The sequence below is a fragment of the Poeciliopsis prolifica genome, unplaced genomic scaffold, assembly GCF_027474105.1.
Source record: "Poeciliopsis prolifica strain line A6 unplaced genomic scaffold, Auburn_PproV2 SCAFFOLD029, whole genome shotgun sequence".
Taxonomy (NCBI): Eukaryota; Metazoa; Chordata; class Actinopteri; order Cyprinodontiformes; family Poeciliidae; genus Poeciliopsis; species Poeciliopsis prolifica.
The window spans coordinates 5,440,947-5,467,209 of NW_026562404.1; the positions used below are offsets into that span (position 1 = coordinate 5,440,947).

General features: G+C 41.6%; 1 protein-coding gene across 5 annotated transcripts in view; it reads left to right on the plus strand.

Moving 5' to 3' along the window:
• Nucleotides 1–701: 701 nt before the first annotated feature.
• Nucleotides 702–26,263, plus strand: part of fmnl3 (formin-like 3) — a 36,365-nt gene continuing 10,803 nt past the window's right edge. For 4 of the 5 annotated variants that reach the window (XM_055049638.1, XM_055049640.1, XM_055049641.1 and 1 more), the window contains exons 1-14: nt 702–1,286; nt 16,555–16,638; nt 16,738–16,818; nt 18,008–18,084; nt 20,749–20,832; nt 21,222–21,368; nt 22,794–22,902; nt 23,068–23,144; nt 23,544–23,637; nt 24,295–24,369; nt 24,639–24,749; nt 24,834–24,983; nt 25,541–25,642; nt 25,859–26,207. In XM_055049638.1, the coding sequence (XP_054905613.1) occupies nt 1,173–1,286; nt 16,555–16,638; nt 16,738–16,818; nt 18,008–18,084; nt 20,749–20,832; nt 21,222–21,368; nt 22,794–22,902; nt 23,068–23,144; nt 23,544–23,637; nt 24,295–24,369; nt 24,639–24,749; nt 24,834–24,983; nt 25,541–25,642; nt 25,859–26,207 (1,654 nt within the window). In that variant the 5' untranslated portion in view covers nt 702–1,172. The remainder of the gene's footprint in view (nt 1,287–16,554; nt 16,639–16,737; nt 16,819–18,007; nt 18,085–20,748; nt 20,833–21,221; nt 21,369–22,793; nt 22,903–23,067; nt 23,145–23,543; nt 23,638–24,294; nt 24,370–24,638; nt 24,750–24,833; nt 24,984–25,540; nt 25,643–25,858; nt 26,208–26,263) is intronic. The other variant, XM_055049642.1, reaches the window with a different exon arrangement.

Sequence of the window (26,263 nt, forward strand, 5' to 3'; positions counted from 1 at the left end):
TACCAGAGCAGGCATGCGTATCTATGTCATGACCGTGTTTGATACCGATAGGGCGATATTTGTGGGCGTGACGGCGATTTCAAAATTTATTTGAGGTCAGAATCGCGGTGCTTCCCACACTCTAACGAATCGTTGATTACACTCTAGTTTGGCCAGTTTCTAACTGACAAGAATTTTTGATGGTTTTTCGCTTTTTACTTTTTTATTGTAACTCCGAATCCCACCAAAAGTAATAGCACCCCTCCCGGCGCCGAGCCGCACGATTTGATACCACTTTTGTGGGTGGGCTCGCAGCGGTACAGCCGCATTCCGGTTGACGGAAGAAAAATAAATAAATAAATAAAGAGACACTCTATTGGGTGTAGATTAATAGGTGCCTGCCATGCAATGCATGGAGGCAGTTACTGCTCTCCTTATGCATTGCTATGCAGGCCCCAATAACTTTTTTTTCTTGCCATTCTCCTACTTGGCCGCAAGATGGCAGCGAAGTGCTGGTAGACCTTCACCTCCTGCATCCAGCTGCACGGCTGGGCTTTCAAGTGCCTACAGATGTGAAAGCGGGTCGAGCGACTGACGCCTCTCTTAGCCAATGGGAGCAAGAGCAGTCTGTGTGGGGGGCGGGACAAACGAGAAACCCAGCCCTCTGAGTGGACGCGACGGCGAACAGCTTAATCAGGATCACACAACAATAATGAATGGAAACGCAGCGTAGCCAAGAAAAGTTGAGCTGCAAGAAAAACTTAATGTAGGGCAGTAAAGGACACTTTATCAACGGCTTTGAGGAAAAATTGGCTTTTTTTTCTCTCTTTTTTTTGAGTGATGGATTGGCCAGTCGAATCTGATATTTCACTTTGGAAAAGAAAGCTGCGTTTCTGTCGGAAGTTTTGAATTCTTTTTTTTCTAATCACCAGCTCGATTAACGGTAAATGGCACTTACTGGGACAGCGACGGGAAACCAGCGCGTCGTCAGTCGAGTTTTACTCGCGAAAAAAAGTGGACTATGCGGAGGGAGCCGTAAATGAAGCCGGAGAGTTTTGGAGGGGGAAACATTTAGCCTCACCGTGGATTTATCACCAGCAGAGAGATACAAAGAAGAAGAAGAAGAAGAAGAAGGAGGAAAAAAAAAAATCAAGCCGAGAAGTTCGGAGGTCTCACGTTGACAGGAGGGCAAAATGGGTAACGTGGAGAGCGCTGACGGCCAGTCGGAGATGAAGCATCACATCATGCCTCTGAAGGTGCCCATGCCTGACCCCACCGAGCTGGAGGAGAAGTTTGCCATTGTTTTGGTGAGTCAGGATGAACCCAGGCTACTTTTTTATTTGTTTTTTTCCCCCTCTATATCTTTAAGTTATTATATTTCGACTACATCGCAGTGCGGTCCTGTAAGGAGTTAATCGTTGCGGATTTCTTAACTGGCTCTAAAGTGTGTTTGTGTTTACGCATCAACGTCTTTATGGCCCGTCATTAAACCAACAGACTTGTGCTGTTCCGCCCCTCGCTTTTTACCCTGCTGCTGCCGCCGCCCCCACCTTCCCGTCCTTTTCCTCTCCTGTGGTTCTTTTGTCCCCCCCAACCCCTCCAAAAAAAAAAAAAAAAAAAGTCAGGAGCCTTATAGCTGACTGCGGCCTGCTGGGAGCAGCTGAGGGACATTTTCAACACTGTGAGCAGAGAGAGAGAGAGAGAAAACAAATTACTGTAAATCCTTGATGGAGCACATCAAGGCCTTTGTTTGGTTCAGTTTTCTCGCTGAAGGCAGGCAAAGCATCTGAGAGCAACATTTTCTGAATTCCCCCAAAACTCCCACACCCGAGGAGTGTCTCCCCTCCCCTTTTTCCTCCTTCACTCCACATCAGGTTGCTGCTGCTGCCTCTGAGTGCTTTCTTATAATTACTACAGACACACACACAGACGCACTCAGAAGCCACTTCTATCACTTTTCAACACCGTGAAGCGCACAGGATGACAGATCGGGACGGCCGCATTAGGCCAAAGAGACAACACTGGCTGTGGCTTTGACTCGTCTGATCTTTATTACTGGTTATAGAAGTGAAATTTGAAAGCTTCATATGGCACAGCTTTGTGTTTCCTCATTCGTGTGGTGCAATTTGGTTAGGTTAGCGACTGGTGGCTTCACATTTCACATTTCTGCCTGAAACGTCCTGTGGGAATTGCACTTGCAACTTTCATATTTGGACTTAAATTGGTCAGCGGGAGTTTTTTCGGGATAAAAACCCCGATGCTTTTAGCTACAACAGCCAGGATTGGGGTGTTTTTTGCCTTTACTGTTTCCTTTAATTCTGAACTTGAGTCAGCTTTCAAAATTCAGATTATGAAAGTGAAATGAATATCCGTCTTGGTGTTATAATAGCATTTGCTTGCTTAATTTTTTTTTTTTTTTTTGCTCTTGCGTGGGGGAAAGAGCCATTTTTTTAAAAACTCCTCTTCAAATAGGTGGGTTGAAGTCATTTATTGAAGCGTTTGTGTTTGTGTCACAAGAGTTAAAGCGGGGTCGCGTGACAATCGCCTTCAAGCATCATTGTCTGCCTGGAAGCCAGTGAACTGTCATACTGAAACCCTGAGTTCAGAAGGGACCAGTTGAATCCGTCATTTTGGGTCGGTTCAATAAATTGTCCCTGACTGACTGACAAAGCAACGACACTTTAACATTTTGCTTTTCCTTTTTAAAAGGTTTTATTGGTTCTACCGGCCTTTATTTGAGAGTGGCACAACAGGAAAGTGGATGATGAAAGACTTGCAACAAGGGTCATCAGGCCAGGACTCGAACCTGTGATGACCTCATCTAGGGCCAAGGCCTCCATATTTGGGCTGTGTTGGCACTTTACCCCTGTGCCACCACAGCGTCTTTGCAAAAACAACAACAACAACAAACAAAATGCCTCCAGTGAGTCGATGCTTTTGACCCCGGTCCTTTGCTTTTGAATCTCGGAAACAGATCTTCATGTGGTCTTCTGTTGCCCAATAGGATGTCATTGTCAAACCACATTGTTCCCAGCCCTATGATTAACCTGTATTCTAGGACTTTTTTCTTGTGTTTCCTTCCAGACACAAACCCTCACAAGATACGTTTACCGTTCCGGTGTCTTCCCATGCAGAGACAACACCCCCCTGGTGTTTATTTGTCATGTAACGTGGCAATTTTTCTTGACTGCTCATTTCAGGCTCCTCGTTCACGCCGGCCACGCCTCGCACTTTGCTCTCACATTTTTAAGAGTTCAATCAGAACTCCAGGCGGCGAGAAGCTCGACGCGTCCAAGTCATGTAGCGTTGCTGCAGAACACTCGCCGACCTGCCACGAGTTTGGGTATGACGGGCCACGGTTATTGGCAGCCTCTGAATCAAACCATCCGCAGCAAGAATTCAGTCAGTCAGTCAGTCAGTCGCAGAGTCTCAGCAGTAAGATAATTATAGACCGCACTGTACTACACTATTACAACATCTTAGATCATGTGCTCCACATGCTGATTACTCCTGTGAGAGGCCTTGACGTCTTACAGTGAGACATTTTAACGCGCCGTAGATACAACAGTTTTTCTTTCTGCGAGGTGCATTTCCCTCGGAGAAAGCCTGGAAACGGTTCCATCGACACGCATCCTGCCTGAAGCAGAGCAGCCTTGCAGCCGTCTGGCTTTTCCTGCAGCACAAAGATGATCCCTGTCATTATGTTCAGCCGTGCGGAGCGGCCGATGATTTCTACGCGTGAAGCGGTAGACTCAACATTTCAGCTCTGAGCTGAGAGTGGGGAAACGCTTTTCAGCCTCCAGAACCCCGCCCGGCTCTACCCCCGTAATAGCTCCAGATTTCCTTTACTTTGTGGGAAAGTAAAGGTTTCCAGTCCTTATCAGACAAAGGTCTTCTCTCCCTGCCCTGTTCACGTACTGTTTGGAGGTACATGTACATCAAAAGTCATCAGATTTCATCTGGAGGACATGGTGTTGGCGGCAGTAGATCGTCCCACTAATGGTTCAATTAAAATGTCCAACTGGGATTTAAGTGTCTCAGAAAGGTTTGGGAGAAACAATGCTTCAGAGTCCCTGGGTTTGCACTGGGCCATTCCAACGCCTAAATAGACTTTGTTCTAAATTGTTCCTTTGTAGCTCTGTAGCTGTTCTGCTAAAAGGTGAACGTCTGACTAGGCCAGATAAATTAAAATGAGCTTAATAATTTCCATTTGCATGATTTACTGTTCTTCTGTTTTCTCTCTCCCTCTCTTTCTACCAAAACTGGTGTTCAATTTCAGCTTTGGTCTCAATTAACAACAATATTATCATATCGTGAGAACTTCTGGGGCAGTTTATCATCCAGCAGTTTATCGTGGCGGGTCTACGTCTGACCCGGTCTGATGTCAATTGTGTTGTCCAATTGGTTTCCCTTCAGGATCGCTCTGGACTATTCTGTGTCTGTCCATCGATTCGCTCTGACCACCTTCAACAGTGGCCGCTTGTTGCCACTTCCTCATAAAGGTTGCGAAGCCTCGACCTGAGCTGAGGTTTCTCCTCCAGAGTTAACCTCTTGGCCACTCCACTCAGACATCTGTGTTTCTAACTTCCGGTGCAAACGGACGAGTCCTCTCTCTTGGGCACGGCGCCCGCCCAGGCTTCACTGGACTGACAGCAGCCCCTCATGATGTCATGGCTGCTGCAGCCATTCCCCGGCGTAGTAATATCCCCGCTCTAATGACTTTAGCAGGGTGGCTCAGGAGTGGAGGAGGGGCGGGACCCCTGAGTTAGCATATATGACTACTTCATGTGGTGTGCTAGTAAAATGCTTTGGTTCGCTCTAAACAGCAACATGTGCTAAAGGCATCGTCTTGCTCCTGCTCTCTTTTGTGCTACCTCGGCTTGTGGCTGGAAAAAGGAATTTTTCTCATTTTACAGGGGAAATTGTTTCTATCATTGTGGCTTGTTCACTGGGCAATAAGAACCGTGCTGCTGCTGCTCCCTGCTAATGTAAAGCTGATCTTCACTGAGCTCTAGATAGCTGATAGATTTCCTTTTTTCAGCTAAATTCTGACTTTGTGGCCTTGTCTCAACAATGTTTATTTCCTCAACTTTCACCTTTACTGGACTTTTACCACAATCATAACTTTTCCCATATGATCATATCTTATGAAAGTGACGTGAGATGAGAGACAAACATGAATCCTGCGTCTCGGTTTCAGCTGAAAGCCAGAGGAGAACTCGAGAGGGAAGATTTCTCTTCAACTGATGCTTTTTTTTTTCCTCTTCTGTTGCTGGTCAGAATGACTTCACCAACAGCACATATATATTTAGGAGCAGCACTGCTTATTTTTTTTGGCCCTCCATTGCACTGCAAACCAACCTAAACGATTTGTCTGACTCTGCTCCGTCTCCTGAACTCTGTCACCGAGTTGCATCATGCAGCTCTGTGGTGTTTACTGCCTTTTTTTTTCCCAAGAGTTTTGATTGTGGGAAAACTACCGAAAGATGGGGTTATGTCAGTCATGTCAGATATGCTGACAGTGTGACTCCTGCTCCGTCTGACGACACTGATTCTTTACGGCTCAAATCTGAGGGAAATCGAGCCGCCTCTCAAGTGGAACTAATACATTCCAGTTGCTCGGGGAAAAAAAAAACAAAAAAAGCACTATAAATCCAAAATAATTTTTATTTGCCAAACGGTGGTTGCGGTTTTTCCCTGATATGACTCGGCTTTGTTTATGGAGTAAAATGGGAATGTTTCTCCCATGACTAAAACATATTTTGTGCGAGGTATTTTGCAAAAGTATCTCGCCCATTTTCGTTTTTTTTTTTTTCATAATTCAACAAACTTTTATTTGTTGGGAATTTAAATCGGAGACGAATAAAAAGGTACAGCATAGTCGTGAGCTGAAGAGGAATTTACACATATAAAAAGTGTTCTTTGTACTTGTTCCAGCCCCGTTTCGTCAATACTTTGGAACAAACTTTCTTGATTTCAAACTAAAATACATTTCCTCATTCAGCTTCGCTAAATATTCTCAAGTTCTGTGATTTTAAAGGTTTAATTTAACGTTTTCCAATTGGATTTAGAGCCATTTTAATCTGCCTTATTCTAATTCAGTTGTTGCTGAAGAGCCCACAGCATAATGCAGCCAATAACGTGTTGTACATTAGAGAAACAGAATCTATTGTATTATGCATGTGGGCAGAAAAGTTACATTTTAGTTTCATCTGATTAAATCACATCTGAAGAGAATTGATCAAACTGGTCTTTATTTAGGATTATCAGAGGAAATCGGGTGGACAACAAATGCAGGACACACTTTTTTTTTAAGGCTTTTATTGGACCAAAAATATATTACACCACCGGTGTCTTTTGTCTTGTCGGAAGAATTCACAAGAATAAGTGTAATTAAAAATGAATACAACAAAGTTTGTAAGTAAAACATGGCAGAATCTGAGTGCTTCTGCAGAGTACAGCTGTTTAATTAATAAATCCCAACAGTCTAAAACGGAAGAGATATAGCAGATGACTTCAAACAGTTGATTTGGTTTTAGAGCAGCCAAGCAGGCAGAGATATCGGTGTGTCCACCTGGCGTCCTGGTATATTTTATATGGAGTTTTAGCGTCTTACTACTTTTTTTTCTCTCTCTCTTTATGGTATTTTTGGAAACCAAAAGTTAAGATCCACGACTAAGTAGAAATTGGGAAACCGTGTTCTTGTATGCACATATTCAATTTCATTCACAGAGCTCTTCCTTTTTTTTTACTTATTGCACTTTAAATTTTAGGTGATATGAGATATTCATTGTAATGACCACATGGTATCAGAATAATCAGTAAAATGACTCACTGTAGTTAGAAATATCTTTGTCGCTTTCTGTGTTTTACATTTAGAAAACGTGAAAGTGTGACTTCCCAGTTACACCAACTGTTTACTCCGTTCTCCTGCGTTTTGGCCAAGCTTACCAGCTGCTGCTTGTTGATTCACACTTGTCTGTTTTCCTACCACAAGGTTATCATATCAGAAAAATGTGTATGTATTCCTGCCCTGAGTTGCTTTGTTTACAAAAAAGGGAGACTCTGACAAGTTACAAGAGTCCCCCCCGCTTCCCCCCCCCCCCCTTTTTTTTAATAGCACATTTGCCATTTATAGGCGATCACTTTGCCTTTATGTGTGCAGCTGAGTGTGTCAATGGGGGTGTGGAGCATGTGGCTCTAATGCAGCTGCATCAGGGCTGCATGTTGGAGAAGTGGTTTCCTCTAAAGTACAATGGGGACTCTGTCAGTTGGTGTTGTTTTTAGAAAAGGGTGCCTCTTCCCCCCCAGTGCCCTTTGTGCAGCCACACTCCATCTCCCCCCCCCCCTATAATCCCCTCCCTTCAAAAACCGCTGCAAGCCCCTTTAAAAAACCTGGTGGGCTGCAGCTGGATCACGACGCCACCTCTGATCTTGAACACTTTACATTCGGCTGCCTCTAGACTTCTGCTTCTCTTACAAAATGACGCTAGAAGTGAATGAAGTCATTTTTATAAAAAAAAAAAAAGAAGCAAGTTTTTTTTTCTTCGAAATGCGGTGATGTCATTAGTTAATTTTTGCTTGACGATTGTTTTTCTTCCTCCTGACTTCGTTCCCATTTGTTCACTACAAATTTCTCTTAAGATTCTCTGAATGGAAACCTTATTATCGCTCCGCAGTCCTCGACCTTTTTAACCGGACAGCGTGCTAACATGCCTGACCGGCATGAGTTAATGTGGCATTCATGTACCTGCATTCCCAACATTCCCAGTGCGTATCCCCTGTTTGCCGGGGGCTTCCCTGAGGCTTGCTTGGACACTGAGAACAAGCAGGATGTGCGCCTAACAGCACTCAAAAGCTCACTTCTGCAGGGTAAAGACTTCTAAATTGGACATTTCTGAAATCAAAATATAAAAATTGTAGGCGAAAGATTTGCTACTTCCCCTCAGAAGAAAATCCTTAGATGTACTAAAAATTTTGTGACTCATTACTTGTTTTGTACTTCCCTTTTAATTAGATTTTGAAAGCTTCCAAAGTAGACTTTATCTTAGTTTCACAGAATTTCTAAAGCTTTTTTGTCACCTTGGATTTCCTTTCAGCATATTTTCTGAAAAACCTGTTTTCAAGAAATAGGGGGGGAAAAATAATGGCACAAAATAACTGACTGGAACCTTCATTATCCTTTCGTTGATAATCCTTTTCTCAACGGGTTTTCCGCACTCGTTCAAGAATCACATTTTAAATTTTCTTTTGATGACAGTAAAAAGTTTCTGTCTCTGTCGACGTCTTCCAATACCAACGTTTATAAAGATCCAACTAACTCACTCAACAAGGGTTCTTGGTTTGTTTTTTTAAATCTCTGAATGAATTAGGTAGAGATGTACCAAGAAGAAGAAGCAGAGTTTTTTTTTTAATTTTTTATAGTGATTACAAAAAAAAGTGTCAATCTGAATCAACAAGTCAGACTTAAATAAAACTCTAAATTAGAGCATGGAGCAGGAACACCTGATTGGTACTTGTTTATTTATAGGTCAGAGTTATAAATTAATAACTCTGAAAGGTTTTATGTGCTTGATCAGGCAGAATTTATGTGGGGAGAAAAACATCCAGTATTGAACAGTAATGTCAACTTCCTAAGCTGCTCTGTTTTATGTCACATTTGCTTTCAAGAACGGATCAGAAGACGGAAACAAATGCTTATTTTCTGATTGCACATTTTTGAAGCTTCAGACGGACCCTGCAGGACCCTTTATCTGTTACTTTTTGTGGGTTTGCCTTCAAAGAAGCCTGTGATGATAATTGTTGTTTTGTTTTTTTTTAGTTTGGACCAACTTATCATTGCTGTTTATTGCTTCTGCATCACCGCTTAAACAAACCAAGTAGCAAATGGGCTCTGAGAGGAGGCTGTTGATTTATGAGCTGGAAGTAGCATTTCACCGCCATCCTGTTGTTGTTTTGGTGTCCATTTGATTGTGTTGAAAAGAAGAGATTGGAAGTTATTTATCTCACCAGCCTGACTCAGACGTCGATATTAGGTTCATAGTTGGGGGGACCTCAGGCTGCCTCCAGACGAGGACAGAAAACCTGACAACGCAGCTGTAAGCTCTTGATATAATATTGTTTTAGCAGCCCATAATTTGAGATGGACATAGTTTAGTGAAAGTTTGAGACATTTTACCTATATTTGTCCTGCCTTACGAAACTTGGTTTGGAAACAGTCCTTTAGGTGCTGACCATGACCTTTAGACATCTGAGGATTATTCATTTTTTCTGCGTGATCAAAATAAACATAAAGTCTTAGATGTTTTTGCATTACTTCATAGTGAAAGGTCAAGGAGTTAATCAGATGTTATGAAGTGGTTTTATTTTGAGTCGCGCTCTGCTGGTGGTTTTTCCCCTTCTTGTGCTGTTTTTTCCCATAAACACCTGCACCACTGCTTATATATGTACAGAAGGCCCAGCACCAGAATGAGCGACACTCTCTGTTTCTTGTGCTTTTTGGCTTGGTAGTGTGTGCTTTGCTGCTGTCCCCTCCTTCCAGCAACTCTGTGTGCACGCTTTGTTATCCTGGCCTGGTTTGGGTTACCTTGCCAAAGAGTGAGGGGGCCGATCGGGTGTCCGCTCTGAAGAAAGGGGGGCCGTGTTTTCTCACACTCTGCTCTGTCGCTTTTGGTTCAGTGAGACCTGATCCCAGAGTTGGACAAGGCGCTGAAATTACACTTAAAACAAACTGGCTGCGACAGTGGATGTGTCGGATCTGCATGTATCCCGCAGCAGAGCAAAGCCAAAGTCACCCGAAGTGGCTTTTTGATTTCCTGAAGAGTTAGCGGAAGTCCCTGCAGCTCTGTGACGGCAACAGCTGAAGCTCCCATCCTGTCTCCTCTCATTGTGTTTCACTGCAACGGAAAAGGAGTTATCCAAACACGCAGCGCTGACAGAAACATCCATTATTATAAAATGGGATGTTAGAGTCTGTCGTAAAGTCTGATGCACACCAATGATATCAAATATGATGGTCATCCAGTTAGATCACCTCATGGAGTGAGACATGTACGCTACGTCAAGCAAATGTCCAAAAGCTAGTTCTATGTTTACCTCTTTTTGTCCTTCTCAGGGCTTGTTGAAGTTATTTTTTCCAGAAGGACATATTTATCTTGAACTGCTTCCAGTTATTTCTGGTTTAGTGGCGACTGGGCATCACTTTCCGTTCTAGGGTTGCTTATTATGCTTAAATAGTCATGCCAGCTCGACATATTCCTACTGTTTTCTTTGCCTCCTTGTTGGCTTCTTTTTCTGGTTTTTGCTGGGAACACAGATCCTCGGAGCTTATATTACTCATTATGGAATGCTTGAGTATTTTTATTTCTTGACCATTTATTCATTTATGGTACTCGCTGATTAATGACTGCACTGTTATACAGGAAAATTCCCCAATGCTGTTTTTGTTTCTTATAGAAACACTTTTAAAATTTATACATATATATTTTTTACAAGTAATCTACTGCATAAAATTAATTTTACAAAAGTTTTCACACCCCCTGAATATCTTCACTTTTTGCCATGTTACAAAGAAGAAAATAAAAGTATTTTATTGGAGTTTTGCGTGAACGATCAATCGCAGAAGAGAAATAAACAATGTGGCACAAGTGGAATATGCAATTATTGTTCAGTCGCCCTTACTGTCATAAGCAGAAATCCTGTTTATAAAATGAGCTCAAAGGTGGAGACTGGTCAGATGAGAGCAGAACTGAACATTTTATACTCTTCTAATACATGTGGAAGAGTAGAACCGCTTATCATCATTCTGAACATACCAACATTCTCCCTGGTGCTACATAGCAGTGGCAGCATCATCCTGAGGGTTGGCTTTTATCTCAGCAGGGACAAGGAAGTTGGTCAGATTGAATAAAGGACGGAAGGCTAAAGAAAACCTGTCAGAGGAGATGGAGTATGGCTGAAAAATGCTTGATGAATAAGCATTCCATATCAGTCAAAATAATAATTATTGATAAGTTTTTTTTTTGTTTGAAATATATGAAATACTGCCAAACTGGTGGCATAAACTAACTTTTTCATCCACAGTTTTCACTCCACACTGTTGTCTTTTATTTTTAAGCGGTTATGAGGCTCGGTGGCAAAACCTGAAACTGCTGCTGTGCAAGTTACTCAACAAGTTGTTGCTAGGTAACCAAAACGCAAGTGAGATGCTAGGTGACTAAAAAGTTGAGCGAGTTAGTTGATACCACCGACCTTGCTCAGCTGGCAATGCAGGTAAAGTCTTTCCTCTGCCTACATTTCCCAGAGTGCTGTGCTGTTCTGGATAGAAGTGAATAAGCTAAGGATCAAATACTGTATGTTCTATCAGATGTATTATCTGTTGGTATTAATGATATGTCTATCGCGACATGTATCAATATTGATTTGATAGAGGCTGTAAAACAGACCTAAAATCCAATGAATACTTTTGCAGTCACTGTAGAAATTATTCTCAGTTCACTGTTGTCTGTAGAAATCACACATCTTACAGTAAGCTTATATCTGATATGATTCTTTGGTCCCTCATCCCTGGACTCTGTCCTGATGAGCAGAGAGACTTTAGAGTCTGCCGTCTAGACTGCCAGCGGTTCTGTCCGGCACGGTGAGCTCTCCAGCCACCCACTCCTTTCCCAGTGAGCCAAGTCTAGCCTGCAAAGCCTATCAAATTAGATATAGACACACATTGTGAAAGAGGAAGCATTTTGGCCAGGGGTGGATAAGGCAGAGCATAAAAGCTTTTCTTGTGTTTTTGTTATTGGCTCAGTGTACGTGTACAGTATTTCTAGCAGGAAATGTATGACTCGAGGTCAAGGAGGAAACATTTTGTCACTCCTCTCCATTTGTATCTTTTGGGGGGCTTCGAGCTCCAGCTGCCGGTCATAAACTCATCTCAAGGCTGATTGTAAATCAGTTCGGATTAGGCGCCTGTCCGGTCACAGGGGGCAGATGGAGGTGCCCCGTAGAGTCGGATATCTGCGCTCGGACCTAGGGGCCAGCGTGTGACTTAAGTGTTCCGCTGTGTCCTTGGTAGCTTTACTCGCCCTCCTTAACCAGAAACATGACTCTTTGAGATACTTAAACTGCTCACTCTTTGAAAGTTTCCTTTGTTTGCGGCTCCAATATCCCCCCTGCTTTAGAAGTTACACCCTCACCTGGTCGGCTTGTAGGCGTTTGCTTTACAACAACCATGTGTCCTGATGATGTGGGTTCTTTTTCATTCATTTTACAAGAGCTACCACAAACCAATTGCACTGAATCCTCTGTTAACCCATTAGTCCGGAAAATTAAGTTGAACAGTATTCAACTTTTGCCCACCCAGGACTTTCATTCTGCTTAAGTGGGAGAATTGACATTAAAACCAGTCTGTCCGGTTGTGCCGGGCAATTACTTTTACTGTATAAAAAGGACCACAGGGTATAAACTGACCCTACCCACCTGCTATTGTTAGCGACTCCACGTGAAGGAGCGGGGTAAAAATTAGCTCAAATGTCAAAAGGATGGGTATGGCAGAGCATCAGATCAGAACAAAGCCCCACACTGGATCCTTTGTACGGTTCAGATCAGGTCCAGCAGGAAAGACTGCGCTGGGAGGAGAGGATACGTGGGCAACATAACAAGCGCAAACATTTTTGGCATTTCTGTAATGCTTTTCTCCTAAAATTGGCAAATGGATCTTAAACTTTTTAAAGTGCTGCTGCTCACTCTCCCACATAAAATGAACTCTTTAAGCTCCTTTTAAACACAGGAAGTGAAAGATAGCATCACTGTGGGAGAAAGTGAAATGAAATTAGCTAAATTGGGTTACTTGGCTCAAATTCCCCAAACCATGTCGGGAAGGAAACCGCTCCTATGACTTCTGTCCCTCCATTGTTTGCAAGCAAACGTCTTACAGTTGAGTTAATAACACCTGCGGCCCCACGCTCTCACCTGTGTTTGTTTACACTACCAAAACCTCCCACAGACATTATTAGATACCTCATATATCACCCCTCAGAATGACAGCTCTCTTAATTGTCAGATTCTATTATGCATTTATTGCTCATCAGTCAAATACTTCCATGTCTGCCTCTAATAAATACTCCTATACGTCAAATCATGCAGTCATACACTGAAACAATACGCATGTTATGCTTCCTTTGTTCCTTTGTCTTTGCCAAATGGATGAGTATCTCTCTGTGCATCTGGTCTCCATGTTTTCCAGTTAGTCAGAATTGAATTACTACAATTGACCTTCCTCTTCGCTTCCTCGCCCTACAGTTCTTCTTGAGAACGCACCACTGACCAGAAAAAACAAAGGGAAGCGGCCTTCAGGGTTGGACAGATCCTAGAGTATTTATCCAGAAATTCTCAAAAAGCAGTAGTTGTAATTTTTTTTTTAAAACTAAGAATGAGTTCTTAATATTTAAACAAAATATAGATTTTGTAAAATGACCAATAGATTTTGTCAAAACAAAAACAAAAACAGCATAAAAACATCAGCTATTAAGGGATGGATACAGGCTTAAGAAATCAACTTTGAAATAAAAGATGACATGAATTAATTGGTCTAAGATAAAAAACCAAAGCTGTACAATATTAGTTATTGTAGTGGTAGTCATTTTTAAGGGTTGGTTACACTTCGATGAAAATGTGCGTGTTAGATTTTAGCTTTGCACATTTGGCTGCTCCACGTTCTTTAAACTCTTGTAAAGGTCATAAGAATTTCTGCTTGTGCTGGTTTGTGCTGCGATCCTTTTTAAAGACGTCAATAGACGCTCGCTGAGGTCATGAAAGGTCACCCTGCTCAAGCACATGACCTAAACCAAACACAGCTGGTGTCAATCAATTGTGCCACGTTAGTTCTGGTTTGTGCTTTTTATAAATATTTTGTGGCGCAATTGTCCTTCATTTATTTTTGTTTGATTTGGTTTAATGTTGGCCAGAACTGACCGACCTTTGATGCCATCTGTAACCTTTAATTAACGTCTTTCAAGTAATAGTGGCACCAATGAACATTTTTGGCAGCACCAGCATAGCCCAGTGATATTCACTCAGATTACCCTGTGTGGTTTAGCACATCATCTGCTCCTTTTTAAACTTAAATTAAATTCCAATTGCAACGTTGTTTGTTTTTGTTTTTTTGAATCAGTGCTGAAAAATGGAAAAAAAAAAATCCTTGTCCTTATTTTCTAATAATCACTTCACTTGAAATCATACTGGAAAAATTGCAACTTTGCATTTCACCTCCATATCCTTTTGCCCAGACTCTCCACCCTTGTCTGTCACCATCCTGCCTCGCTAAAGGTGGAGTTCCCATGTGATTTAAAAGAGGCTCCCTATTTCTGTTTCTGGCTGCATCCACACAAGCCCCATAAACAAAGCCAGACCACCAAGCATTAAATTTACATCTGTCCTCTGAAGCCCGGCTGCAAGAGGGTTGCCCAGTTCTGCTTTAATTCAACATTATAAAGAACAAACCGAGCCAAAAGTAAAGGTCTCGATTCATGCATCAGTCTACATTAGAAAGAAAGATCAGTCTACCCTATGGAGATGAGATATATAATGATATTCAATGAATTACATTTTTTTTCTTTTTGTTTTGGTTTACTAAAGTATCTCAGTTCACTAAGTGAAGCAAATGTAAATTAATTGCACACAGATTGACGTTTCAAGTATTGAACATCTGGTAATTGTGAATTTTTCATTATTATTTTTTATCTGACAAATGAGGAGACTCATCAGACCTCACATTTTAATTCATAATATGACTGCAGATCCTGACCGAATGAAGGAGATCCGAGGTGGAAGCAATTAAACTTAGTTTCCGCTGTACGTTGGCTGCTTTAACATCATGTTGAAGCAGTAAATGTCTCTGTGGCCTTGAAACACCTAGTGTGCCTCTGGAACGAGCTAATGAGGATCGCCAGTGAGAAGTCTGTCTTTGTTTAAGGCCCTCCTTGACCTCTCACCCCAGTCTAGGATAAAGTGGTGGATGCGAGCGTAAAAGTTGCATGAAGAAAAATAAAAAATACAGAAAAAAGAGTTCACGTTTGACTGTGTGTGGTCTCTTCTTCACCCCCAACCTTTTTTTTAAATTTTTTTTAAATAAACCATTCAGACGGTTTATCAGAGAAACGTACGGTTGAGAGATGCCGCTCCTCTGCTGCGAGCGAAAACCTCCTCAGACTGCCGAAGGTGACATTCCTACCCCAAAAAGAAGAAAAGAGTATCAGACAAGAGAGAAAGTTTACTGCCATAAACTACCACTATAAACAGGACACATTCCTTCAGTAATTCTGAACATCTGGTATGCATGTCGCTTCCCCCCCCCCCGTCTACTGCAAGAGGCTTTAAGTCCAGTCAAAATATTCAACATCTTGGCACAGATTTCCACCCAGTTAAAGCCTCTCAAAGCTTTCGCATACATTTTTTTTTCTCTTGCTGTATATATTTGAGAAACTTGCGACATAAATCTATGCTCATGCAATTCTGTGGTTATTAGCTCTTAAACCACAGAGTCACGCCTTAGTTACCAACTTTGCTCCTTACAAAACAAAATTACTCATGTTTTATTGATAGGATGAACTACCATGTTGAGCTACCAAGTGTCTCCTTGGGAAATTAATTTTAAAACTGTCATGGGTGATGCTGTGGTGCTTTTCGGCGACAAGGGTGGTTGTCATAGCAGTAAATATATAGTTTTTTTTTTTAAATCTTCTAATAGAGGGAAAGAAAGGTCTCTGAGCAGCTCATCTGGAGGGAGCAGTGTGTTGCATGCTCTGCTCTGCAGACTGAATTATAGCTGCAGGTTAAGAAGTCACGCCGACAGACAGTCTGTGGCTTTGCCTGTCATGCAGTTGATCCTTGAATGACGGTTCATTGAGCACAAGGAAAATGCAAATTTTATTTTTTTTTTTCTTCAAAAGAACTGCTGAAGCGGTCAGTTTCAGACACTGTCAGAATTCCCTCCTATTGTTGCGCTTCCTCATTTTCAAGATTTTCCCCTGTCTATCCCTGTTTATAAGCATTTGGCTCAGAAGGAACCAATTAGTCTAAAGCTTCTGTCATACAGTCAACCTATATAGATGTGTGTGTGTGTCTTTTTTTTTTTTTTCTTCCACAGTTGTCATGCGGACATAAACTGCTTAAATGTTGCAGTCTAGGAACACAAACTGAAGCAATTAAGGTTTAATTTGAGCCCAGTAAACAGGCAGCCTCTGGACATGTCCTACGGTGTTGAAGTGTTTTCTTTTTTTTTTTTTCCCTTTTTCACGGCTGCTTTAGATAACAGGTCTGGCAATGAGCCTGGGCTCTGATAGCGGCGTGTTGTGGTGAGAAACAAACCGAGACTCAGACTGCAGGAGATGCGGCTCATCTCCTGCAACAGGATGCGGAGTCAACACAGGAAGTGAGGTCACGATCCAAAATTCCCGTGTACAACTACTGGCGCCACAGGCCTCTGCACAGCGCTGCTATAAATAGGCAAAATAGAGAAAGCATACATTTGTTGCCACGGGTGAAATTAATTCTGATTTTTTTTGTGTTTTTTTTTTATTCCAGAATTCGATGAATCTGCCTCCGGACAAAGCTCGGCTCCTCAGGCAGTACGACAATGAGAAGAAATGGGATTTGATCTGCGATCAGGTGAATTCACGCTAACACTGTTTCCTCAACCTGCACAGAGCTGCCTGTGCAACTCTGCCTGGAGTAAACTTCCATTTCAACGCCCTGTTCTATTTTCAGGAGAGGTTCCAAGTGAAGAATCCCCCGCACACCTACATCCAGAAGCTCAGAGGATACTTAGACCCAGGAGTCACACGAAAAGTGGGAACATGCACTTGTTGTCTGGAAGTGGAGCTGCACTAATTTTTGGCAAATCCAACAAAGCAACTAAACAATGAAAAGTGTGGCATGCATACGTGTTTAACCCTCTGAGTACTGATACCCCTAAATAAAAAACATATCTCTGTGAATGTACATGTCAGTATAAATACAGCTGTTCTGTCATGGCAGTGCTGAAGTTGGAGAATAATAATGAACAAAGAACGAACGCAGCAGACAGGTCAGGGAGACAGTTCTGGTAAAGTTTAAATCAAAATTAGGTTATAAAACAGTGTCCTACACTTTGAACTGAAAAACTGACAGTGTTCAGTCAATCATCCAAAAGTGACAACAGCGTGAAACATCTGCAGACATGTCTAAACATGGCTGTCGTCCTAAACCGGACACTCTGGGCAAGGAGAGCAATAAACGGAGAAGCATTTCCGTTGGCTCTTTTGGCTTTTTGCTACATGTCAGTAACTCAGCTATCATGTGGATGAAGGTGATCTGGTCACATGAGACCAAAATCAACTTTCTTGAGCCTATACACAAAACACTGTGTTAAGAAAAACTAACAGTGCGCTGCATTTTGTTTCTTTGTACTTGTGGCAAGTGCAATGACAATAAAGTTGAATTCTATTCTATTTCATGCTATTCTATTCTATTTTAAAATGAGTACACCTTCCTAATGTGACCTGTGGTGGAAGCATCATGCTGCGGGAAGCTGATGGATGGAGATAAATGAAAGAAGCTAAGACTAAAATATTGAGCGGCTTAGAGAAATCAAATTGTTTCTGCAATGTGGACTCAGTGAAGCTAAATACAAATGCATACCACACATTTCAGATATTGTTTTGAAAAGATTTCGAAAGCTTTGCATTTCCTTTCTTTCTTTTCACCACAAAATGATTACTGAGTTATATCACATAAATTCCAAATGTAAAACATCGAATGGCAGTAAACTTTCTCTCTTGTCTGATTGAAAGTTGAATTTGTAATTTCACAAAATGTCAAAGGGTTGCAAATACTTTAAGGTACTGTAGACAGCAGGCTCTATCAGAGATGAATGTGTAAGAGTGTGCATGGGTGGAGTATTATCTTAAAGCAATGTGTAGTCTGTCACTACCCATTAAATAACAGTTTGTCATGGTGATGAATCTGCGGCTAACTCTGTTTTTGTCGTGTTTATCAGAAATTTCGTCGGCGTGTGCAGGAATCCACAAAAGTCCTGAGGGAGCTGGAGATATCACTGCGAACCAACCACATTGGGTAATCAGCTCTTATCTTCTGATGAATTACACAGCTGTATTTACTGGTGCTAAAAGCTTGGGGTGGGGGACAGCCAGCGGGACTTTACAGTTTTTCTTTTGTAAAGACTATTCCTTTGTGAGTTGCTACAGAATCCCAGAGCTTTAGTGTCCATAACTCCACGTATTGTTCTAACTTACCAAGGTCTGCAGCTCTGCCTCATGGAGCTGGTCCTCATAATGCCCAGAGGGCAGCCATTGTGATGCCTCCACACTGTTAAGCAGGAAGCTTTGTTGTTCTCGTCAGAAGGACGGGAAGCCAGGCTGACCAAGGGATAGATGGACACAGTGGACAGCAGCAGAAACACAAAGAGACTTTTCTATGTGGGAATTTCATTTATTTCATTTGTAGAGCACTTGCAACATTTAAACTGTATCATGTATTTTTTCCTTTTTACTGATTCCAACCCATAAAAAGAGTGTAAAAGTCAGTTTTAAAGCATTAAATAAAAGCACAAAAGACAACCAAGAGAAATATTTTCAGAAGACTTATGTGGGCGGGACTGAGCACAACAGATGTTGGTTTCTGCACATCTGTGTGTGAGAGCGAGAGAATCTGGGGGGGCCTTACTGTGTGTTATTACTGGCATTGCCAATACAATCAGAACTGGCAACTAGTTGGACAGATGTAGAGGAAAGAGTGAGGGGGTCCCAGGATGGATGGAAGGGATACAGAGGTTGGGACAATAAGCTGATAATCTATGCCTTTATTTATTTTTTTATTTTTTCTCTGCTCCTCTTCTCACCCCTCTTTCCTTCTCTCCTTCCTTCCCTCCGCTTCATCTGAGGGTCTTTATTGGTTTTCAGCCCGGCTTATCCATTGGCTGACTAGCAGCCGGTAATCATATCCAGCGTTTCGGGACTATTTTAAGAACCTTTTACCCAAATCCTGCCCCCCTGAAGTTTCCTGAAGAAAATGGGGAGGAGCTGAGCAGGGGTCTGCGGGGGAGGCAGACTAAATATTGTGGAGTGTGAGGGGCTTCGACCTGAGCCCACTTCTCTGCCATATGCCCTCCGCATTCTTTTGCTGGGTGCAATGGGAATTCCTTTGTTTAGAGTTGGTTTCTATCCCTGGAAATCTGAAGCGTTTTGTTTCCGCGGACCTTTTTCCCCCAATTCTTTTACTCTGGCCGGGGAAAACGTCTCGGAAAATATCTTCAGCCTTTCTCTGGTGTTATTCTAGTTGTGTTGCGATGTATACTTTGGCGTAACGCAGGAATTGCTTTAACAGTTTATAGAATTAGGAAGAATCGCAGTGTGACATTTAACCTGCAGACGAGCTGAAAAGTTATTGAAACAAAGCTGAAAGCACTTAAAAAAATCTCCCCCATCCCCATTGCAAAGAAAACTATGAAAACTGTCAACCTTATTTAAAGTTGTAATCTTGTAAGGAAAGGTCAAATAAAACTCTGTAGAAGAGTCTGATCATAAACTACATAAAAGCAGCTAATTTGTAGTCCAGACTTTTCTTCTCTTGACCTTATCATATGACACATTTACATAAGAAATGGCAGAAATAGGGGCTTTCATATCTTAAAGAATTAAAACAGGAAATTAATTCAAAAAACATTATTTTGTTCTATGTAGAAGACTAAAGACATTTGAAATATATTTATCTTAATCATTTTATTGTCAATTAGTTCCTTTTAAACAGGATTTTAAAAACTTTGTTCCATGTTGTAGATTTTGATGTAAAGTAGTAAATAACTCTATACTAATTTATAAGCGTATGTCTTGAAAATGATCAGACCTTGGTTTTCATCTAGTCCCTACACTTTAGAGGCCAGATTAATCTGATTAAATATCAAATTGACCTCATAGTCTGTCTGCTGCAAAGAAGAAGAAGAATGATACAGCCATATTTGTCTCCTGAGATTCCCTTGAGTATTAAGGGAACTTGCTTTCATAAAAAAATATTAGATTTAATTCATCAACCTCAAACATTATTAACTTGGACCCTCTCTATTCTTCATCTACATGCAAAGACATGGTATTTTTCTCTAAAGCTACTGTGATATGCAGTATCTTGCCAAAGTACTTATACTCCTTGGATGTTTCACATTTTAGCATGTTATAATCCCACCTTTCATTTATTTTACTGGGATTTCCTAAAATAGACCAAGAGAAAGTAGCTTACAATTATAAAATGGGAAGGATCTGGCAGTTTGTGTGGGGCTACCAGCTCTGCACATTTTGAGAATTAAATGTTTGCCTATTTTTCTCATGTTCAAACCCAGTCACCGTGACAGAATGGCATCTGTAAACATTTTTTGTCTTGCCACAGATACTTGATTGGATTATGTTACATTTCATTGCATACATAAACTGTAGCTACAGTATTTATAAACATAGCATCCATAATTCAATTCATTACTCTTACGCTGAGTCATTTTAGTGCACAGCTTTTTAAAACATCTCATTTTGTAAATTATGATGAATTGTTGTCATCTTCTGCAGCCTTTGTTCTGCCTTAAATCTTTCACATTTCCCTTTTTCTTTCTAAAGTTTCTAGAGTTTCTGTTGCTCTTATATTTTTTAATTTAAAATGCCAACAGTAGATCTCAAAGTGTAGTGTGAAGGTGTGTTACTGGTTTGGTGACCCCTCTGTGTTTTTTATGCATCACAGGTGGGTCAGGGAGTTCCTCAATGACGAGAACAGAGGTCTTGATGTCCTGGTTGAGTACCTCTCCTTTGCCCAGTGTGCTGTCATGTGAGTACACCCACACCTTCACACCTCTCTGGTCTAAAACCTTTCCTGAGGAACTGGGATTGGCCTGGAATCCAGCTGCTGCGTCCTGTAGAGCTTGTGGGGATGCTGCCTGTGCATATAAAATGTCTTCTTTTGGACTGTTTTAAAAGCTTTGCTGCAGTGTGAATGTACATCTGGACAGTTGCTACATGGTTTAGCTTCGAGCTACATGTTGCCTGAAATGAATCTCCGTGCTAAGCTTCATCATGCAGCTTCCCGTTCTTCGGTACTCCTGATATAACGCCTGGCTTTCTACCAAGCTGTCTCGCTAACCTTGCCTCCCTCATCCCTCGTCTCCCTCCCCCGTGCCTCTGTTGTTGGCTTCCTCTGTCTGTCTGTGCGTGGCCCAGGTTGGATTTTGAGGGGCTGGAAAATGGGGAGGATGGCTTCTTGGACAAAGCTAAATCATGGAGCAGGTCCATAGAGGATCTGCACCATACGGCCGCCCAACCCTTCTGCAACACGCTGGTGCGCTCTGCCCGCCAGTCTGTCCTGCGGTACGTAACTTCCCCCGCTTTTAGCTTGCCCTCCTGTTGGCTCTCTGTGCTTTTCCCCTTGAATGCTGTAAACATGAATTAGCATGCAAGTCTCAGGGCTGTTGTCTCTCAGGAGTCTGCTTCGATAAGTTATGGGGTTAGGTTATCGCTTTCTCGGTCTTGTCACGCATAAATTCTGTCAAACATAGAAGCTGAGCGTCTTTGACCTTTAGAACTTTGTGTCTCTCATTGTTAATGGCTCGTCCAGCCAGATGTGCATCCTCTCCATCTACAGATGAGAGCCAGCTGTTAGCAGCAGCATATGTCTGGCAGTTCTCCTCATCACTGTAGCATACCCAGGAGAAAAGAGAAGTTAGATGTTAGGTGTGATGAGAATGCATACTTGAGTGAAATATGAGGCTTTATAAATGCCAAATTTTAGATAAAAATTGCTTTAGCATAACCTTATGTAAAAAGTGCATCTCAGTAAATTACAATATGATCAAAAATATAATTCGTGTCAGAAATTCCATTAAAAAAGTGAACCTATAGTATAGTTTCATTACACACAACAGTAATATAAAAGTAGAAGATCATACTTTACGTTTACAAAAACCTAGAATTTGTTTTTTTCCGAAAATTGCAGAATCACATCAAACCAAAAAAGAAGATAAAATATTTTCAACACAGAAATGCTCTGCTCCAGCTGATTGTACTAGAAGCTGCCTATTCACAGTGCTACAGCCAAACATAACAGACAGAAAAGGTGCAGAAACATTTAAGTTTCACAAGTAATTGGGTTAACAACAGAATTGAGTCAATTGTAAACAGTGCTGGACGTTTACAATAGTGCAGTAGAGCTCCAATGGTTTGGGCTCCACCACTAATGTTTTTCACTGCTTCATGTTTTGGGTCTCATGTTGTATTCCACTCCTCATCGAACCAAATTCATGCTAAAATAAGCCTCTTTTGTAGACATATATTTGTGATGAGTTTACTATCAAATATGTGTTTCACTTTTTCAATTGAATTAATTAAATAAGTTACTTTTGATTGGATTCTAATTCAGGGTTGCACTTGTACAAATTGAGATATTAATGAATAGACCAGAAAAAAATTAATGGAAAAGTGTGAAGTAAAAGTGTATGTACTGTACATATGATGACTTTGCAGTACATTTGCACAACAGCTGTGTGTGATCTCACATTTCGGTCGCCTGGCAGAAGAAAGGAAACCAAACCTTTCCCATAATGCATCTGCAACCTCAAGAAAGTGTTTTTTTTTTTTTCTTTCCCAGTCTCTGTTCTCTGTAATTTTCTCGCTTTCTATGAGCCACTCTCATCCCAGGTCATGAGGAAGGCATTCAATCAGCAGGAATATATGTATGATGAACTCAAATAAATCACTGGACAATTTCAACTTGTAACTTTATTCCATCTGTTGCAGCTATGGATCCGTTTCAAACAGCAAAACCATCAAGAACTCGAGACTCGTGAGCCAAAAAGATGATGTGCATGTGTGCATCATGTGCTTGAGAGCAATCATGAACTATCAGGTATACAAGCGGCTGCACCTGCATTTCACGTTGCACGGTCCTCTGTGGTGCAAAGTCTGACACGGATAGCATGATGCGTTTCCTGTGCTGTCAAGTGTTGAACACATACTTTTTTTTTTCTTACCACATCCTGCTCACTGTCTGTTTCTCTGTCTCTCCATGCAGTATGGCTTCAATATGGTCATGTCTCATGCACATGCTGTCAATGAAATCGCTCTCAGCCTGAACAATAAGAACCCACGGTAAGAACCTGAGGAGTCCTGGGGCCCCTACAACCAGGCCCGGGATGAACAATAGGTGAAACCATGCAGCCAGCCCATCCGATATGCTTCCTCATGCTCTATGGGGCTCAGCTTCTCTCTGAAGTCGAGGATCAGAGGCACGCTTGCAAGCTGTAAAAGGAATGTTTACTAAAGAAAGATTAGTGGTGAACCACAGGATTGACCGCTTTATAATGAAGAGTATGAGAACAAACGTTTAAAACTCAGTCACAAAAAAAAGTTTTGTTTAAAACTGGATGTGGATTATAACTTCTTAATGTTCTTTATATTAATACATTTTCTTAGAATTTTCTGAGTAGCTTTATATTCCAGTGTTAGTTTAAAATATCTTGTTTTTATGAGATTCTCTTGCACTTCCAGGACGAAAGCGTTGGTCCTCGAGCTGCTTGCTGCTGTCTGTCTTGTTCGAGGAGGTCACGAAATCATCCTGTCAGCTTTTGATAACTTCAAAGAGGTGCCTAGTGTAATTTTGAACTAATTATGAAAGACCTGCTTCTTTCTACATGTGTATTTTTCATTTATGGTCTAGGATAGAAGGTTTCTAACTACCGCCATCTACTGCTTTCTAAAAGAACAGCAGGTTACTGTTCAATAAATGTCCATAAAAACAAGTTATTTATTGTGGATACTTTTTATAAACATATAAAATTGTTTATTTGAAATTTCTAACTTTAAAAGTTTTTAAAGGTTCCATAGAAGATGGAATTCCCGAAAGAAAGAAATTGATGTTTCTCAAGTTGTCTGTCCTCAAAATACAGTATTGCATATTGCCATGGACATAAATTTAGGGATAGTGAAAGTAAAATCATGTTCTTAAAAAATCCCTTTTTAATGTGAAATCATTTACATGCAGAGCAAATTCACAGCAATATGTTGGTGAACATATTGTTGAAATGTTCACCAAAAGATGTTGCTTGCATTTTAGCACTTTTTACACATTTAAAAAGTGCAACATGCAAATTATTGTTTATCATGTGCATAATAAACATATAAATTATTTGTCATTGCTAACATGTTGGATATTGCAAGCGCAACACAAACACCGAAGACACATATTGGGTCTCTTACAACTTTTCACAAAAATTGTGTTGCTGCACCTTTTTCATTTCAGGTTTGTAAAGAGAAGCATCGCTTCGAGAGACTGATGGATTACTTTCGTAGTGAGGAGGGAAACATCGACTTCATGGTAGGAAAATATGTTCTTTACCCATACATGTGTCTTTTAATCAACATAGGTGTTGATCAAATACTCTGTTTCTAGTTGGCATTAACTTAAAATACGGTTCGTACTGGGATCTCTACACAAGTAAAGATCCCAGTACGAACCGTACTGGTTCACCTCATTTTAATGGCAGGTGTTAATGCAAGACTCAGTGGATTTGGTGTTATTATCCAGATACAGATCACAGTACCAGGTATAAATGGAGTCTCGGTCTGTTTGCATTTGTGGCCTAGGTTGCGTGCATGCAGTTTATTAACATCGTGGTCCACTCAGTCGAAGACATGAACTTCAGAGTCCATTTGCAGTTTGAATTCACCAAACTGGGACTTGATGAATACCTAGAGGTAAGAAAACTATTAATTCTGAGCCAAAACATAACAAAATCCACGGAGATTTTGCTGATTTCTTACTCGCCCTGTTGATGTCAGAAATCAAAGCACACAGAGAGCGACAAGCTGTCAGTGCAGATCCAGGCCTACCTGGACAACGTCTTTGACGTGGGTGGCCTCCTGGAGGATGCCGAGACAAAAAATGCGGCTCTGGAGAAGGTGGAGGAGCTGGAGGAGCACCTGTCCCATGTAAGTGCACCACCCAGTCTGGACCACCAGTGCTGCTCTCGGTGACCGCTGTTGTGCCTACTTAACTTGGCTGTCTCAATGTAGTAATTAGAAATCTACTCTGTGTTTGCTTTTCACAACTGGTTGGAGATAATAATTGGGTGGGGGAATGCGGGAAAATAGTGTGTGAGGAACAATGTTATTATTGTCCTTGCCGTGCTTTGTTCAGTGTTTTTTTTTTTTTTTTCCAATCCCACGACGCTGCGCTAAAGGCCTCCTTCTCTAGGAGAAGGTCGTAGGCAGTGCTGACATCATTTGAGGAATTTCATAACAAACCCTGTTCTCAGGGGTCAGGAATGATGGGGGAAGATCAGAGTGAAGATTCTTGGTGCATTCCAGAGCAGCACGTGTAATGCCATCAAAATCAAAACTAAAAGCTGTGTCATGATCATGCTGCATCATTTTGCTTTTGCTTGCTATATCTCATTTCTTATTGATGAGGCAGTGTCCAGAAGGGAGCGGAGCTGGGAAAGATACCCTCTCATCACCCTGTTACTCTCTCCGTGTCGTCTTCTCAGGTGACTGAGAAGCTGCTGGAGGTGGAGAATGAAACGATGATGAAAGTTGCAGATTTGGAGAAGCTTTTACTCCAGAAAGATAAAGACCTGCAAGCAATACGGGTGAGCTCTTGTTGCTATGCTTTATTTTATTTTATTTTTCATTGTTCTTGTTTCGCCTAAGTGTGGCTTTGAGAGTTTCCTATTTGAGCAAATAATCTGTTTGAGATGAGTGGAAATGAAAAGAAAAAAAAATGAGGTCACAAGGAAACAGGATGTTTCTATAAAGTGCTGGAGCCCTCATAACGTGCTCTTTACCGCCCCCTGGTGGCTGCTCAGGAGACGTACGAGTCGACCAACACCCAGGTTAATACCCTGAGGAGGATGATCAAGGAGAAGGATGCTGCGTTCCAGAGGCAGGTCAACATCGAGCGGCGGCTGCTGGAGCTGGAGCAGCAAGGCACCATCCGTTTGCACAAGAAGCCCGACGGCGACATCTCTATCGAGCCACTGGGCGTCGGCGGCGGGATCGGGATCACTTTGGGGAACGTTGGCCAGCTGATGTTCGGTTCCACGGCTGGGCTGACGGAACCCGGAGGACCAGACACCAGCTTGCCACCCGCGAGTGAAGCTCCACCGCCTCCTCCGCCGCCTCCACCACCTCCCCCTCCTCTGCCTTCTGCTTCAGGTGATGCATGTGAAAGTTTTCTTCTTTTACTTTACACTCTCTGAGAGTATGTGGTT